Raw genomic sequence first — 15,574 nt, 5'->3', positions numbered from 1 at the left:
AGTAGGGGCTGGCTGGTTGGCCCTGAAGGGTGACCACTATCAGGGTGGGGATCCTGCTGGTATGCCTGGCCAGGCTGGGTGAGGGGCTGAGGGCTGTTTTTAGGCTGTCCAAAGCACCCTGGTGACGAAGCTCCCAGCCTCTACTTTTTTTTTTTTATTTTTTGTTGGATTTATTTATTTTTTGGAGGGGTGGTTTATAATTGAAACTTTGAAGCTTTCATTGGAGCCCAGGGCCAGTCAGACAGGTGGGAAGATTTGCATTCCTCATCGCTGGGGGGAACCCAAGCCTCCTATTCACTCCAGCTCTGTGGCCACCGCCATCTTAGTTTGGTTAATTTGTATACTTGCTCCAGATTGGTTGGTGGGTGTGCCTTGTGGGTGTAGTGGAGTGATGGAATGATGGTTGATTTGCATCTTTCTCTTTTATTAGTGTGGACTAGAGGCATGGTGCACAAAAATGTATGCACTCTGAGGGGGTCCCTCAGCCAGGCCTGTGCTGTCTCACGGTCTGGCACATCTTGGGGGATGTCCACCTACTGGCTTAGGCTCGCTCCCCAGGAGACCGGGCCTAACCTAGCAGTCAGACATCCTTCTGGCAGCCCGGGATGTCCACTTGCCAGCGGGGAGTAAGCGTAAGCTGCAGTCAGACATCCTTAGCGTTGCTGAGGAGGCAGGAGAGGCTCCAAGCACCACCGCTGTGCTGGCAGCCATCAGAGCAACACTCCCTCTGTGGGAGCACACTGACCACCGGGGGTAGCTTCTGCTTTGAACGTGTGCCCTCTGGTGGTCAGAATGTGCCTTAGTCATTCTGCTGTTAGGGTCAATTTGCATATTCCCCTTTTAGTATATAGAGTAGAGGCCTGGTGCATGGGTGGGGGCCGCCTGGTATGCCTTGAAGGTTGTCCCAGATTAGGGCGGGGGTCCCACTCGTATGCCTGGCCAGCCGGGTGAGTGGTTGAAAGCCATTTTCAGGCTGGCCATTCCCCCCACTTCCCAGGCTCCCAGACTCTCCTTGAGTGGAGGCCAGCGCCAGCTGGAAGCAGAGGTTTGGGATTTATTTACCTTCTATAGGTGAAACTTTGTAGCCTTGAGCAGAGCCGACAGCCAGCCAGGGAAGATGGGAAGCTTGGCTTACTCCATCGCCAGGGGCAACCCAAGCCTCCTGCTCATTCCAGCTCTGTGGCCGCTGACATCTTTGTGAAAGAGCGATGGCTAATTTGCATTTTTATTGGATAGGCTATATACATATACCCAAGTGCACAACAAGAGCACAGGGCTTTTCCTCTCTCCAAAATGTTTTTGAAAGTACACCATGAAATGTTCTTAGGTAAGTGAGAAAGTTGATTTTGAAATTGAATGGGCATAAGTGGGCATATTATGGACTTCCGGGAACTATTGAAAGTGTTTTAACCGAGATGCTAATAATTCAATACTTGCATAATGAAGGAATTATTAGTTCATAGGTGAAAGTGCATGGAGAGTGGGTGTAGCAGGTTGATTAAGAAGCTTTTAGTAAGTCGCCAAGAGATTGGGAGAAAGACAGTGCAAAGTAGAGAAAGAGAAAAGTTGACAAATGCTTGTCAATATATAGGGAGGAACTGATAAATATGTATGTGGACATCATGGAAATTGCTTGCACTTTGTTCAGAAGTGGACAGGTTTTTCCCACCTATGGTAATTTAAGAAATTAAGGAAGATATACAGGGAGGACAAGATGGCAAAAGATAATACATTCCAGAATAACAATCTAAGGCGCATTTAACCTTGAGCTCATTGAAGTCTTAGAGGAAATGTAAACATTTTCATTGAAAGAGGAAATAAAGTGGTGCTTTGAATAGTTGCTTTTTTCTTAAAACATTGATCTCCATTGTGATATCCTCATGTGAGTATTTGTCATTTACAGAACCGCTGTCACATGTGAGAGAGAATTATGCAGGCATTCCTTGCAAAGAGCCAATCCCTTCCAGGAGAAAGTGCCATATGTCTCCAAGAGATGATGACAGTACTACTACTTATAGGTAACCGGCAACAAAACGTAAGGACACCTAATGTATACTAGGCACTGTTGTTGGTGAGGTGAAACTCTTCTATCATAACACTAAATATTTACCATTGACCAACTAAGTAGCATGCAGTATATTCAGAGTCTTAATTTCCATTATTTTCAACAACAGCCAGACCTTGTCACTTTTCTGTTCCTTGTGCACAGCATTCCAGTTGTTCTAAATCCCCGACATTCCCTGATATTTTCCTCTTCAAACATTGGAACCTACTTAGGAATAAAGTATCTCATTTTGGTTGATTGGCACTTCCCTGATGACCCATCTTTTCATGAGCTTGTTAGCTGTTTGTGTCTTCTTTGGAGAAATGTCTCTTGAAGCCTTCTGCCCATTTGCATTTTGCTATCTGTGTAGTCAGAGTGTGTCCCTATTCTGTATCTTAGAAGGTGATTTCAAAATACTTCTGCTTCATTTCCTTCAGTTATTCCGGCAGAGATGATCCAGGTTCCCGGGTCAGGAAGCAGTATGGCCCACCATCTAGGGAGATGCACACCGTGACCATGGCCTTTCAGGTCCTGGAGATGAGCACTCCTGTAGGAGACACAGGTGTTTAAAAGCCTTCTCTCTTTTTATCCAGTAGCACACTGAAGTTGTTAACTTGGACATAGTTAATACTGTGTTTTTTAACGTAGTGATCGTGATGGCTGTGGCAGCAGTCCTGGTAGATGTTATTCTGAATATCGAACTGGAGGCTCTTACAGAGGTTCATATGAGAGCTATGGTAAGTGTCCAGATAGACTGTATGTAAGTGACAGGATTGTATTTAAAGGCCACCTTGTGATTTACTCTACTTTTACTTCCATTTGCCACGTGGAGGACTCTATGAACTATGGGTTTTGTATTATCTTGGAGGTCTTGTTTTCTTTCCTTAGTAGCTCATGTGGAACAGTACAATTCTTTCAGGGGTGAAGGTCACACTCATTTATTGTCTCTATTAAAGAAACAAAGTACAACTTTTCCTTTTTCTTTTATTTTTCTCACCTCAGGATATATATCATTGATCTCAGGAGAGTGGTACGGAGGGAGTTGGGCTGAGAGAGCTCTACATCAATGTGAGAGAGATACTTTGTTTGGTTTCTTCATGTACAATCCCCATCCAGGGACAGGAAGGGACCCTGAAAACCAGGGTCATGCCCTTGACCTGGAATCAAACCCGGTATCCTTCAGTGCAAAGGCTGGTGCTCAACACACTTAGGCACACCAGCCAGGGGGTTATTTTAACTTTTTTCTTTTTTACAGAAGGAGAATTTGACAGTGTGAAGCATAGAAATAATATGAGTGTCAGAATTTTAGCCTGTTTCCAGAAAATGTGCCTTCACAAATGTTCATAATCCATTATTTCTGTCACAACATAATTCTTCAGCTGTATTTTAGATAAATGTAAGCTCCCTTGCCAGCCTCAGAATTACTGACATATTTTTAGCACAGGGCTATAAAAGCATAGCTTTCCAACTATTTAAGACTTTATAGAGTCATGTCATACTGACTTAAAATTATTTGTTAAAATGTTAAAGTATTGTTATTTGGTCACTGACTTTACAGGAGGCTCATGTGGAGCATCACCAACATGAGGGCCCCTCTGACTTATGGTGGAAGGAATCCCTGTGATGATTATTACAGCCGCAGACGAGATGGATATGATGGAGGGGGCATAGCTATTACTGCAACAGCTGATGGGACTCCTCTGTAAGAGGTCCTTAGCATGATGTTGGTGGCGATTATAGGATTCATCATCTACACAAGAGAGTGAATCCTGCAGTACAGTAGCTAAACTATTGGGGTCCTCTGGAGGAGTCATAGGGGAAGCCCCTGTGACAAAGCAAGTATACACAGAAATAAAAAAGATAATGCTAAGTTATGGTTTACATTTAATTTGTAAAGAAATTGTCTTCTGTTATTGAAGCATGACTAAAAGCAAACGGTGGGATTGAGGAAGAAGCAAGAATTATTGTTCCCTTTATGAAATTTCTGGCTGGAATGCAAAATTTGAATTATTAAAGTTTTTATCATAAGTGTTCATTTAATTACAATATACTTAAATATTTAATTTGAACATTTGTAGTGTTAAAATTTTCAGAATAAAGTTTCCCACAAAATCAAATTTGTCTGATTTTACTGCAAACATACAAATCAATGTGTTTGGATGGTGAGTTATATTCATGGCCCTGCATCATCCAATGTGTCCATGACCATAAGTACATAGAGACTTTGAAGTGAACTGCATACAAAATGAATCAGTGTGTTACTACTTCATGGCATGCTGCCCTGTTTTCCAGTTAGGGAGGGTAAATATATTCGGTATTCTCCTTGCAAAACCTAAGTAAATAAAAAGATTGAGGAACCTCCACCAAGGATGCAAAGCCATTGTTCACCTCAGTGTGGCAACTGGGGTCCCGAAGGATTCCACCAGCTCTGTGGCCCACACGTTGCACCCTACGATACTGATAAGGAGCAGGCCTATACCACTGGACCCAGGAGGAAGAGGAGACCTTAGGGAATTAGGAGATTAGCTGGCCAGCAATAGAGCAACATGGTGTGGCAGCACAGCAGCCTAGGCCTCGGCATGAGGAAGATTCGCAGACACCTATGAAAAGCAGTACAGGAAGAACATGTCATGCCAGCCCCTGTTGAGGGGCAGGTGGCAAGGCCTGAAGGTGCTTGGGCAGCCTAGAGGGAGAGTTCAGAGGAGTGGCTCAAGGAATCTGCTTTGACTGAGTGACAGTGGACATGCACACTACCTCCCCCTGCCTAACCCCCTCTGCCTTTACTGGAATTGCACTGCCCTTGTTGTGCTGGTGGTTCCTGTCTCATGCCCACACCATGAGGACCTGGTGTCTCAGGCTATATCCCTCCCAGCATCCAGGTGTCCCTGTGAGAGAAAAGGAATGGCCCAGGAAACTGGCAGCACACCGGGGGAGAGCCCAAGCAGTCCCTCCTCACCTCTCCTGTCCACTCACTGGGGGCAATGGTCCTCGCATAGTACTTGAGGGAATGGAGCCACAGGTCCTTGCTGATGATCTGGTAGGGCAAACAGACCTGGGTCAGGAGACCACAGGGACCCGAATAGAAACCCAAGCAGCAGGCGGACATAGGAGGCTGTATGCTGGCATGGCCAGTGACATCCCATCTCAGCAATCCTGCCAGATCCTGCCACCCTGTGGTCAGAAAACCAGTAGAAGAAGCTGGGGCTGCTGTCCTGGTGCCCCTGGATGTAGGCTTCTCGTTCACAATGCTGGTACGGGGGTGGCAAGGGACAGCCTGTATCTTGCAGGAGAGGGGTATGTGAAGCTGGGCACAGCACCTTCCCACCCTGCCCACCACCAGCTGCAGCCCATGCAGGGAGCCTCCTCTTACCTGTGAGGGTGATGAGATACTCCTTCACAATCACATGGTTGCGGAAGTAGGGGTTGCTGCAGAAGCACAGGCTACTGGTGCAGCAACCCCAGGTCTGCCTGACTTCCCTCACCTGCAGAAGAAAAGTGGACACAGGGAGTGAAGTTGCAACCCAGGGCTCCGCCTGTAGCTGTTTTCAGGGACAGGCCATTTCCCCACATCCCCTCCACCACTCTGTGGAGCAGGAGGCCTGACCTTCAAATCGATCATGTGGCTGAGCATATTGTCATCTTGGACTCTGGACAAGGCCGACAACTCTGGGTGGTTGACCATCTGCTATGGGTCAAGGAGCCTGCACCCTGGGAGCTGGGCATGGACCAGCTAGAAAGTACAGCCTGGCCTGGCCTCTCCTTCCTTTAGGCCACTCTTTCTCCATCAAAGGCAGAAAGGGGCACAGCACCACTCTGTTTCCTGACAGACCCTGATACCCACCAGATTGTTTTGTGCTGAGGGCTTGACAGACTACACATCACACATTCCTGCTTCTGACTGAGGAATTGGAAATACAGACAGCCTGGAGGGTAGCGTTAGTTAGTCCCAGAAGAGCCCCTGCAACACAGCGCTCTCTGTGGGCATCAGCCCCTGCTGTATGGGTGCCTCTGTGTTGGAGCTCTGCCCCTGGACCCTCCGTTACCGCTTCTATGGGGCCTGTATAAGACAGAGGGTGTCTCCAGGATCCTGGGCCAGACTGTGGCACACTGCCCCGACCTTGTCCTCAATGTTCTTTTCTATGGGAACCATCCCCGCTTACACCATTCTCCTGCACTGTCCCATGCTCCTTGTGATCCTGCTCCTCTACCCTCAAGGATACAGCTGTGAGCCAGAACCCAGGGATGCGCCCGATATTGAGGCTTCTCAGTTCGAAATAGGGCTTGAGCCTCTGCCGAGTCCTGCACCTGAGCCGAGAGAAGGCCCTGCTGGCTTCCTCGTTCATGAGCTCCATCTCCAAAGGAAGGGCCTGGAGCACCTCCACAGGGGAGCTGATTAACTTGGCTTTGGGCCCTGACTGGGCCTGCTCCTGCTGCACTGGTTCCTCTTCTTCTGGCTTTGATTTGGCCTCTGACTGAGGATCCACCTCTTTCACCTTTTCCACTGCCTCCATGGAGCCCTCCCCCACCTGCTGCAAGACAAAATGTCTCCCTGCAATTAATTGCTCCTCTATCCACCCTTCCTCCTGGTGGTCACTCCCTTGCAGATCCCCAGTCACTTGTGCCTCCAGCCTCAGCTCTTCACTCACCACCTCCTCCTCCCTCCCCACCTGCAGATCTGGGAAAACCTCCACCCGCCCTTAGTGGCCTGCCATGGCACCACCTGCAGAAGGCCCTCTGTCCACAGGACAAAGTGAGCCTGTGCCTGCAACTCCTCCCCCAGGCCCTCCTTGTCTTCCCTTTCCTCCTCACTCTGGGTTCCCTGCTGCACCTCACTCTCCTCTCCCTCCACACACTGCTCTGCAGCCAACCAGTCCTCCCCTGCCCCCCACTCAATATCTAGCCAAACTTCCTGGCCTGTGTCCAACCTCAGCTCCAGGGTCTCAGCCTCCCCCACCTTCATGAAGTCCTCCTGCTCCAGCCCCAAAGCTGCCCTCTGAACTGCCTGTGCCCTTGAGTCCTGGGTATCAACACTTTCCTGGGCTGAGATGAAGCTTAAAGCCTCCTGGGCCATTCCTCCTGCCCTGTCTTTCCTGGTGCAAAGGCCCTGGGGTGCACTGTGAATCCTCAGGCGCCCTTCAGTTAAAGGCCCCCTAGTGGAACTGAAAGGAAACACGCTGCCCTCAGGAGCCCCTCTGTCTCCCAAATTGGTGCTTTAGAAGATAGGGCAGAGACACCCAGAGAACAACACAATCTGAATAGCAATTGGGGAAAATTAGAAACCAGGAGGAGAGCCTAAGGGAGCTTTGCTACATCATGAATGAAAGTAATTTATGTAGAATAGGTGTGTCAGGAGAACAAGAAGAGGAACAAGGATTAGGAAACCTATTAGAAGAATCAATGACAGAAAACTTCCCTGACCCGGGGAAGAAAAAGTCACATAAGCACAGAGAGTCTCAAATAAGATGAATACACATTGTAATTACAATGGCAAATGGTAACAGCACAAACAGAATCTTAAGGCTGCAAGACAGAATCAGAGAGTTACCTGCAAAGGATCTCCCATTAGATTATCAAAGGATTTCTCAACATAAACACATGGAGCTACAAGTGAACGGGAAGAAGTGTACAAATTGGTTCAAAGGAGGGAGCTGACTCCAAGATTTCTCTATCCAGCCAGGCTCTCATTTAACATTGGAGGAGATTTCAGGAGCTTCACAGACAAAGCAAATGAACAAACAAAAAGGCTGAGGGAGTTTATTACTAAGACGAGCGTAATGCAAGAAATGTTAAAGGGTCTGTCATAAAACGAAGAAATAGAAGGGTAAGAAAGACCATAAGGAGAAAGAACAAAAATGGCTAAAACAAGTACCTATCACTAATTATCTTAAATATAAATGGACTAAATGCTCCATTTAAAAGACATACAGTGCCTGAAATGAGAAGAAAACATGACCCATATATATGCTGTCTACAAGAGACCCACCTCAGTACAGGGGACTCATACAGACTGAAAGTGGACAGCTGGAAAAAATGTTTTTAGGAACAGGGAAATGAAAAAAAAACCTGGGCGAACAAAACTTATATCAGAAAAAATAAACCTCAAAGTGGAGGCCATCAAAGGAGAAAAGAAGACCATATCATATTACTAATGGGGTCAAGATTACAAGGGAATAAAACTCTGGTAAACATATATGCATCCATTGCAGAAGGGCGAAATACTAAAAACAGAAAAAAACAACTGGAATATATCAAGGGAGAGATCGACAGCAATGAAATCATAGTAGGGGACCTTAATACCTCATTGACAACACTGGATAAATCCTCTAGGCAAAAAAAACAAATCAGGAAAGAGACAACAATCCTACGCACCTCACTAGATCAGACAGAATTAATCGACATCTTCAGAACATTTCACCCCAAAGATACAGAATATACATTCTACTTAAGTGTACATAGGACCTTTTCAAATATAGACCACTTGAGACACAAGCAAACTCTCTTCAAATTTAACAAGGTGGAAGTCATATCAAGCACCCTCTCAGATCACAATGTCATGCTCCTATATAATGAAGAGCTAATATGCAAATTAATCTTCACATCATCTCCAGATGGCTGCCTATGACCAGACTGGTAGGGGGTTAGTGAGGGACAACCAAATAAGTGAACAGCAAGTTGTGTGGGAGAATATGCTGGTGGGAGGCAGGGTGTGGGGCAGCCAGGCAGACAAGGGGGACAGTAGGGGCCAACCAGCACAGCAGAGGAGCAGTTGGGGGTGACCAGGCCAGCTGGGGTTGGGGCAATCAGAGGTGACCAGTCCAGCAGCAGGACAGTTAGAAGTGACCAGTGTGGCAAGGCGGGGTGCAGTTGGGGCAACCAGGCTGGCAGGGGGTTTGGGGGATGATTAGGACATTGGGTGCAGTGAAGGGCGACTAGGTTAGCAGAGGGGCAGTTGGTGGTGACCAGGCCAGCAGGTGGGGCATTTAGGATTGATTAGGCCAGCACGCAGAGGCAGTGAGTGTCAAACAGGCTGACAGGGTGTGGGGGGGAGTTAGGGGTGACCAGACAGGCAGGCAGGTGAGCAATTAGGAGCCAGTGGTCCCGGATTGGAGAGGGTGTAGGATGGTCTGAGGAAAACCCCGCCCTCCTCCCCACACACATATGTGAACATTCACACTCACAGGACAGGGCCATGGCTTCTGTTGAGCAGTGCCTCCATCTTGAAGAGGTCAGCTGTCTTCTGACTGACCATGGCATGTCTATGTGAGTGAGCGCCCAAGCCAAGGGAGTTGAGAGCTCATGTCAGGCCCCTGCACTCCTGTAGTGTACAAGTTCCCTATTTTCTGGCCAGATTGTAAGACTTCTCATCAGAAGTCTGTCATTCTCCCCTCCTCCTCCCAAAAACACCCTGAAAGAAGGGAACAACATCCCAAGGCCTTCTAAGGCCTGGTGTCTCTTCTTCTGTAGCCCTGCCTCTTTCCAAGCAGGCTCAAATGCAGGAGATGCTGCTTCCACAGCCTCTTGTGAGGTCTTTGCCCAATACTATTACAGTTCCCTGCTACCTACAACACAAATGCAGCAACACCTTTCCAGCTTCTTTCTGGTTCTTTAAAGTCTTTGGTGTTCTCACTAAGACTATTGTTTCAAAGGTCCTTGAAGCGCTCATTAAGATCTATGAGCAAACTTATAACCATTGTCTTGAACTCTGTATGCAGTAGTTGGCTTGCTGGCATATCATTCCTTTGTCTCTGCATCTTGGGTGCTTCCCTGGTTTTTTTCTATGTACTAGGTAGATTTTCTGTGTCTCCTGACTAGGTAGAGTGTCCTTGTGTCATTGCTGTTCTATAGGGCCTAGTGGCTCAGCCTGCCCAGTCACCTGAGCTAGGACTTCCAGGTGTACCTGTGTGGCCTGTGTGTTCAGTCTTGCTGTAGTTGAGCCTTGATTGCTGTTGGCATCCCTGGGTGGAACTGACCTGCAAGCCAATTTGCTGTGAGGACCAGCTGAACCACAGCGGGAGAGGTGCTGTGCATGAGACCCTCCTATAGAGCAGGGCTTGCTTCAGTGGGGCTTTCAAGCTCACTGAGTCTGGCCCTGGAGTGTGTCGCTTGTGGGTGTGTAGAGCTGTAACCTGGTAGGTTTTGAAGCTGTCCAGAAGGTGCACTGTCGCTGGGGCCTCCCAGGAGGGGCAAAGTCAGCCACTGCCTAGGGACACCCGGCAGGAGCTAGGGGGCTGTCTGGAGATGGCTGCTATTTGTATTGGGCTTGGAAATGCCCAGGAGAGACCCAGCATGTAGCAATGCAGATTGCTGCTAGTGCTAGATCTTGGGTTGTTTTTAACAGTTTTTTTCTGATGCCAGCTGCTGCTTGTTTGATAGGTGTTAGAGAAGTCTGAAGCCTGAGCCAGGCCAGGCCAGGCCATGCATATGGAAAAGCTGCTACAAACAGCTTTTCTGGAGCTGCCAGTTAGATGGGGTGGGGTCTCAGGAAACCACTAAGGTGGAGGAAAAAGTGTGGGCCAAATATGTTGATTATTAAAAGTTATTCAAATGCCCTTTAGAAATAAGCAAAGTTTTACATGTCTCCCATATGATGAGAGACTACTTGCATTGCTTTCTCTTACTTCATTTTTGTGTTGTCAGCTTTTATTTATTTTAAAGTGTGCCCAGGTGGTCTACAAGTGTGTACTAGTTTGGAAATAAAATATTGAATCATCTGTTCAGAGTGATTGGTTATTTTACATATAGTCTGTATTATTTTTATTATATCTCCGGTTAAAATGTTAAAAGTAAAAATTCGCAGTTTGAATTGCATGTCTTTGCTTACAGTTTTAAATGATTTCATCTTTTCTATTATGAAATAGAATCCTTACCTAATCTATACTATGTTTACATCACTCAGCTATTTTTACTTAAATGGGTCCATGACTACAACATTTTAAAATATAGTATTTTCAGTATCGTAAGTGCTTAAATTCCCTGATGTCCCAAAGTCAAATTGGCTGTGTAAACATAACTCATGGGATAGTAACTGATCTGCATAAACAACTTTAATAGGGAAATTTGGTATTACTTTTGTAAACAAATCCTAATAAGATTTCTGCCACACAGGGGCCCTGACAAAGAGTGACAGCCATAAGAGCCATTCACATATTCTGGGTCTAAAATATTTACTAGAGATCTTTGCACCTCTGCCTCATTCCCAACATTTAAGATTTAGCTCATACCCCTTGGTTCCCTTGACTTTTTATGAATAAAAGGGTTTTCTAGTGCCCCAACTAATTCCGCCTAAATTACCACGCTTATTTTCCTTCTCAATATTCCTGTGCATAATAGTACTTGCATTCTTTTCCGAGAATATCTGTTATCTTTACCTCAACACTCATTGCTCAATAAAATAGGGGTTTTATCTTATTCAGAACAATTTCTCGGCACTCAGAAGGAACACGTGTAAATATCTGTTGAAAGAAGAAATTGAGGAATAATGTCTACACAAACTACATTTTGTTGTGCTTAGAAAGTAGCAAAAAAGGGAATGGCCATCAATTATTCTTCATAAGTCAAATAAATGGACCTTTTAACTCAACAAAAATTATGACCCAAATCTAATCATTAGCTACTAAAAAACCCTAAATATGAAGGTAGAGTGTAAGAGTCAACATGTACACAGCACCTTCAACATACCAGAAACCAAAAGGACATTGAGGAAATTAAAAGGACAATGAGGAATCACCTCACTCCTGTCAGAATGGGTACCATCAACTAATTACAAGTGCTGGCAAGCTTGTGGAGGAAAGGGCACCCTAGCACACTGATGATGGGAAAGCAACCTGGTGCAGCCATAATGAAAAACAAAATGGGGTGTCCATAAAAAAATTGGAAACGGAACTCCCATATGACCCTGCCATCTCACTTCTAGCCATTTATTTGAGGAAACCCAAAACACGCATCAGAAAGAATTTATGTCCCTATGTATTCATAGCAGCACAATTTACAATTGCTAAGATTTGGAATGCACCTAAGTGCCTATCAGCAGGTGAGTGCATAAGAAAAACAAACTGCTGTACATTTACACAATGGAATACTACTCAGCAGAAAAAAAGGAAGAGCTCTTTCATTTGATAAGCATGGCTGAACCTATAGAGCATTATGCTAAGGGAATAAGCCAGCCAGAGCTACACAAGTGTCACATGATCTCACTCTTATTTGGAAACTCATGATCAAAATAAATTGATTTTAAAAAATGGAGGCAGAGACATGGAAGCATGGACAGACTGTGGAAACTCACAGGGAAGAGAGGGGAGGGTGAAAGGATGATGGCTGAGAGATAACCAACCAAAGACCTTGTGTGAATGTATGCATTACACACAGAAGGAGACAATGGGGGTGGTCATGGCCTGGGGAAGGGAGCTGGGGTGGCCTGCTGAAGGGTCGATGGGGGGACGGAAACAGACGTATGTAATACTTTCAACAGTAAAGATTTAAAAAAAATAACTGCCATGAAAATAATGGAAAGAAAAAGGACATGTTATACTTTGTCAGGGGACAGGGGCTGTGTACACTTCAGGAGGACAGGGGCCTGATGTTAGCTCCCAATTCGTAGGTTCTCAATACCTTTGACTTGGGTAGTCACTGACATTGCAATTTTCTCAGACACCTACCCTTGTCAGCACAGAAGACAGGTGAAATTTACAAGTTGCCATTACCCTAAACCAGAACCCACATAAATGGGCCCAGAAGTTAGCAACCCTGATCTTCATGGTTCACTGGCTTGTGGATAGCGGACATGAACTAACCTCTAGGCCAAGCTCATGGGATTCTCATTACCCAGAGACCTGTGGGGAGTCGAGGGTTCCATGCTCTGTCAGAGGTCTTCTCTGGGCATCGCAGGTGGCTCCCTTCCCCTCTAAGTCCCATTACGTTCCTACCAAGGTGGGGAAACCATTAGGGAGAGGGTGCTGTCGACACCTCTCAGAATGGACCAGGGTCTGTCCGAAGTTGTATCCTTGCTTTCAAAGAAGAAAGGCTTTACCATGGGTCACACATCTTTGCCCAACATAAGGCATTCTGGAGGAAGTTAAAGCATCATGAATGGGATTAAAAGGGCCAGGGGACCCGGTAATGAGCTGGGGAGGGAGGACAGGAGTAGGAGCAGAGCATGGTGCTCAGTAGTCACTATCTAAGGCCACAAGGGGTCAGCAAGGCCCTGGAGTGGGGAGAGGTACTGATGTTGTTATCCTTTGCTGTTTAAAGTCTCATTAGCTGCATCCTGAGCCCTTCCTAAGTGGGACACAAAGACTGTATACTGTCTATGTCAATGTTTCTTGGGTCAGGATAATTCCTTTTCTGGAAGTGCCAGTAAGCATCTCCCAACAGAGGGGGATCAAGAAGGGGCTGAGGGAGAATTACCAGTCTACCTGTGGTCCCCGGGAAGGGCAGTAATTGTATCGCCCCAACCCCAGCCATCCTGGGTTATTCTTGTTACCTTTGTCCCACACAGCAATGGGGGGATGTCCGAGGATTCCTCTGCCATCAGCACTGTAACTCCTGCAATCGGAAAGTAAGGACACCCCATGGGGGGCTTGATTCCCTCTGCTCTGTCATTGGGCTTTGTCTGTCCTGACTCAGAAACACAGGGATGGGACACAGGTAGGTTTACAGCTGTGAGTATGTGAAACACAGAGTTTATGCCTGTATTATTATTTATTAATCACTGTATTCTTTTCCATATGAACAACTGGAAAGCTACTTTTCCCCCTCCCTGGATATATATAATAGACTCTCATATGGTTATTGATTACTGAGGCAGGAAAGTCCCATGAGCTGCCCACTAAGCTAGAGAGAGAGTAAAGCTGGTGTTGCCATTCTATTTCATTACAAAGCCTGAGAACCAGGGGAGATGAATATGTAAATTTCAGTCTGAGGGCAGGCGAAGGTGAGATGAGATGTCCCATTCAATCCATGAGACACAGTGGGGTCAGATCCTTCTTATCTGGCCTTTTGTTCTTCTCAGGCCCTCAGTGGATTGTTTGAGCTCAATCTCTCGGGAAGGGCCATGTGTCTGCTATACTGAGTCAGCCAGTGAAATGCAGGTCGCATCCAGAAACACCCTCACAGACACATCCAGAAATAATGTGTAATCTGGGAACTCGGTAGCCCACTCAAGTTAATCAAAATATTAATCTTCAGAGAAGGAGGACCTTGCAACAATATGGCACTTTTAGTGCTAAAACCAGGAAAATTCTGGAAAAATGGGAAGAGTTGGTCACAGTGCAGTTTTTCTGGTGCTTACGCCTACTGATTGAGATGTCCAAACAGTTCTTGGCATTGTATATGCATAGCAGAAATACATATGTGCCAGGTGGAAATGAGATTGGCTCATCACATAGCACAAACACCTTGAGGGTCCTTCAAAACAAGGAGGACACACCCACCCGATACCTATTTCCTTTGCTGAAAAAGGAGCCATTTTGCAAAGAGGCCAGGATCCAGGGTCCTCAATCTTTTTAAACAGGGGGCCGGTTCACTGTCCCTAGTTCATTGGAGAGCCGGACTATACTTTAAAAAAAAATTATGAACAAATTCCTATGCACACAGCAGCTCCAAAAACACCCGGAGGGCCGGAGAAATGTTTTTGGCAGGCCGCATGAGGCCCGCGGGCCTTAGTTGGCGGACCCCTGGGCCAGGTGATGGGAGACAGGCATTGTGAGAACTGCCTCCAGATTAGCTGTTCATTGCTCTAAGGGAGAGGACATGCTCCGTAAAACAGAGTTGCAACTCCAAAACTTGACTGCTCAGCTTCCTTGGATATGTTGTCAAAATGAGGTATCCCAAAAGACAAGAGCACCTAACTCTCCTCAGTCCCTCAGGACCACAGTCACCATTTCTCAGTGCTCTTATTTCAGCAACAGGCCCAGAGAGCGTCCGCCCGCGGAGGGGGGCCATCCTGCCAAGAGAGTCTGGGCACACAGACCTGAAAAGGGCAACAGTAGAAGACAATCCATCTCTGGCGCTCTGCTCTGGTGTAGAGATGAAAGCACTTAAAGGGCAAATTCTCCTGAGAACTGTAAAATGGCCCCAGGCATGCAGGCGCTCTTCTCCCCATGACTGCAGTTGAAGAGTTGGAAAGAGTTGCATATTCTGGGACTCTGACACACAAATAAAGAGGAAACTGTCACTGTCCCAAAAGAATACGCTAGAGAGACGGTTTGCATGCTATGGTGAGAGAGGCACCTGCAATGTTTCTCCAGCCCATTGTGAATGAAGGCTGTGGAAGCATCTTCAGAGCAGGAAGGGAGCCTGTGGGCACAGGGCCAGTTTAGTTCCCACTTTCCCATGAGCTGGCACCACGGTAAAGAGTGTCAATCCTTCTTTGTGAGCAACAGTAATTATCAGCCTTGTTCTCCGACTGCAGCCCAGGTATGGTAAGTGTGTCCGTGTTGCCAGACTTGGGGCCAGAGAAGTGCTCAGGGATTCCTGAGGTCCCAGTGCTGACCCCATAAATCAGGAAGTTAGGGTCCATGTCAGAGACATAAA

At 46.5% G+C, this 15,574-nt stretch overlaps 1 protein-coding gene across 1 annotated transcript in view; it reads right to left on the bottom strand.

Moving 5' to 3' along the window:
* The window catches only part of LOC139000650 (testis-specific Y-encoded protein 4-like), a 34,436-nt gene extending 27,881 nt beyond the window's left edge, over positions 1-6,555 (bottom strand). The window contains exons 1-4 of the mRNA XM_070402788.1: positions 6,205-6,555; positions 5,415-5,526; positions 5,215-5,324; positions 5,001-5,078 (exon numbers count right to left, since the gene is read on the bottom strand). Of these exons, the coding sequence (XP_070258889.1) occupies positions 5,001-5,078; positions 5,215-5,324; positions 5,415-5,526; positions 6,205-6,555 (651 nt within the window). The remainder of the gene's footprint in view (positions 1-5,000; positions 5,079-5,214; positions 5,325-5,414; positions 5,527-6,204) is intronic.
* Between the last annotated feature and the right edge of the window lie 9,019 nt (positions 6,556-15,574).

This window comes from Myotis yumanensis, unplaced genomic scaffold, assembly GCF_028538775.1.
Source record: "Myotis yumanensis isolate MYYU_CA2020_CCGP unplaced genomic scaffold, mMyoYum1.0.hap1 SCAF_24, whole genome shotgun sequence".
Classification (NCBI taxonomy): Eukaryota; Metazoa; Chordata; class Mammalia; order Chiroptera; family Vespertilionidae; genus Myotis; species Myotis yumanensis.
The sequence above is the reverse complement of the archived record's forward strand: the minus strand, read 5'-3'. Positions and strand labels throughout refer to the sequence as shown.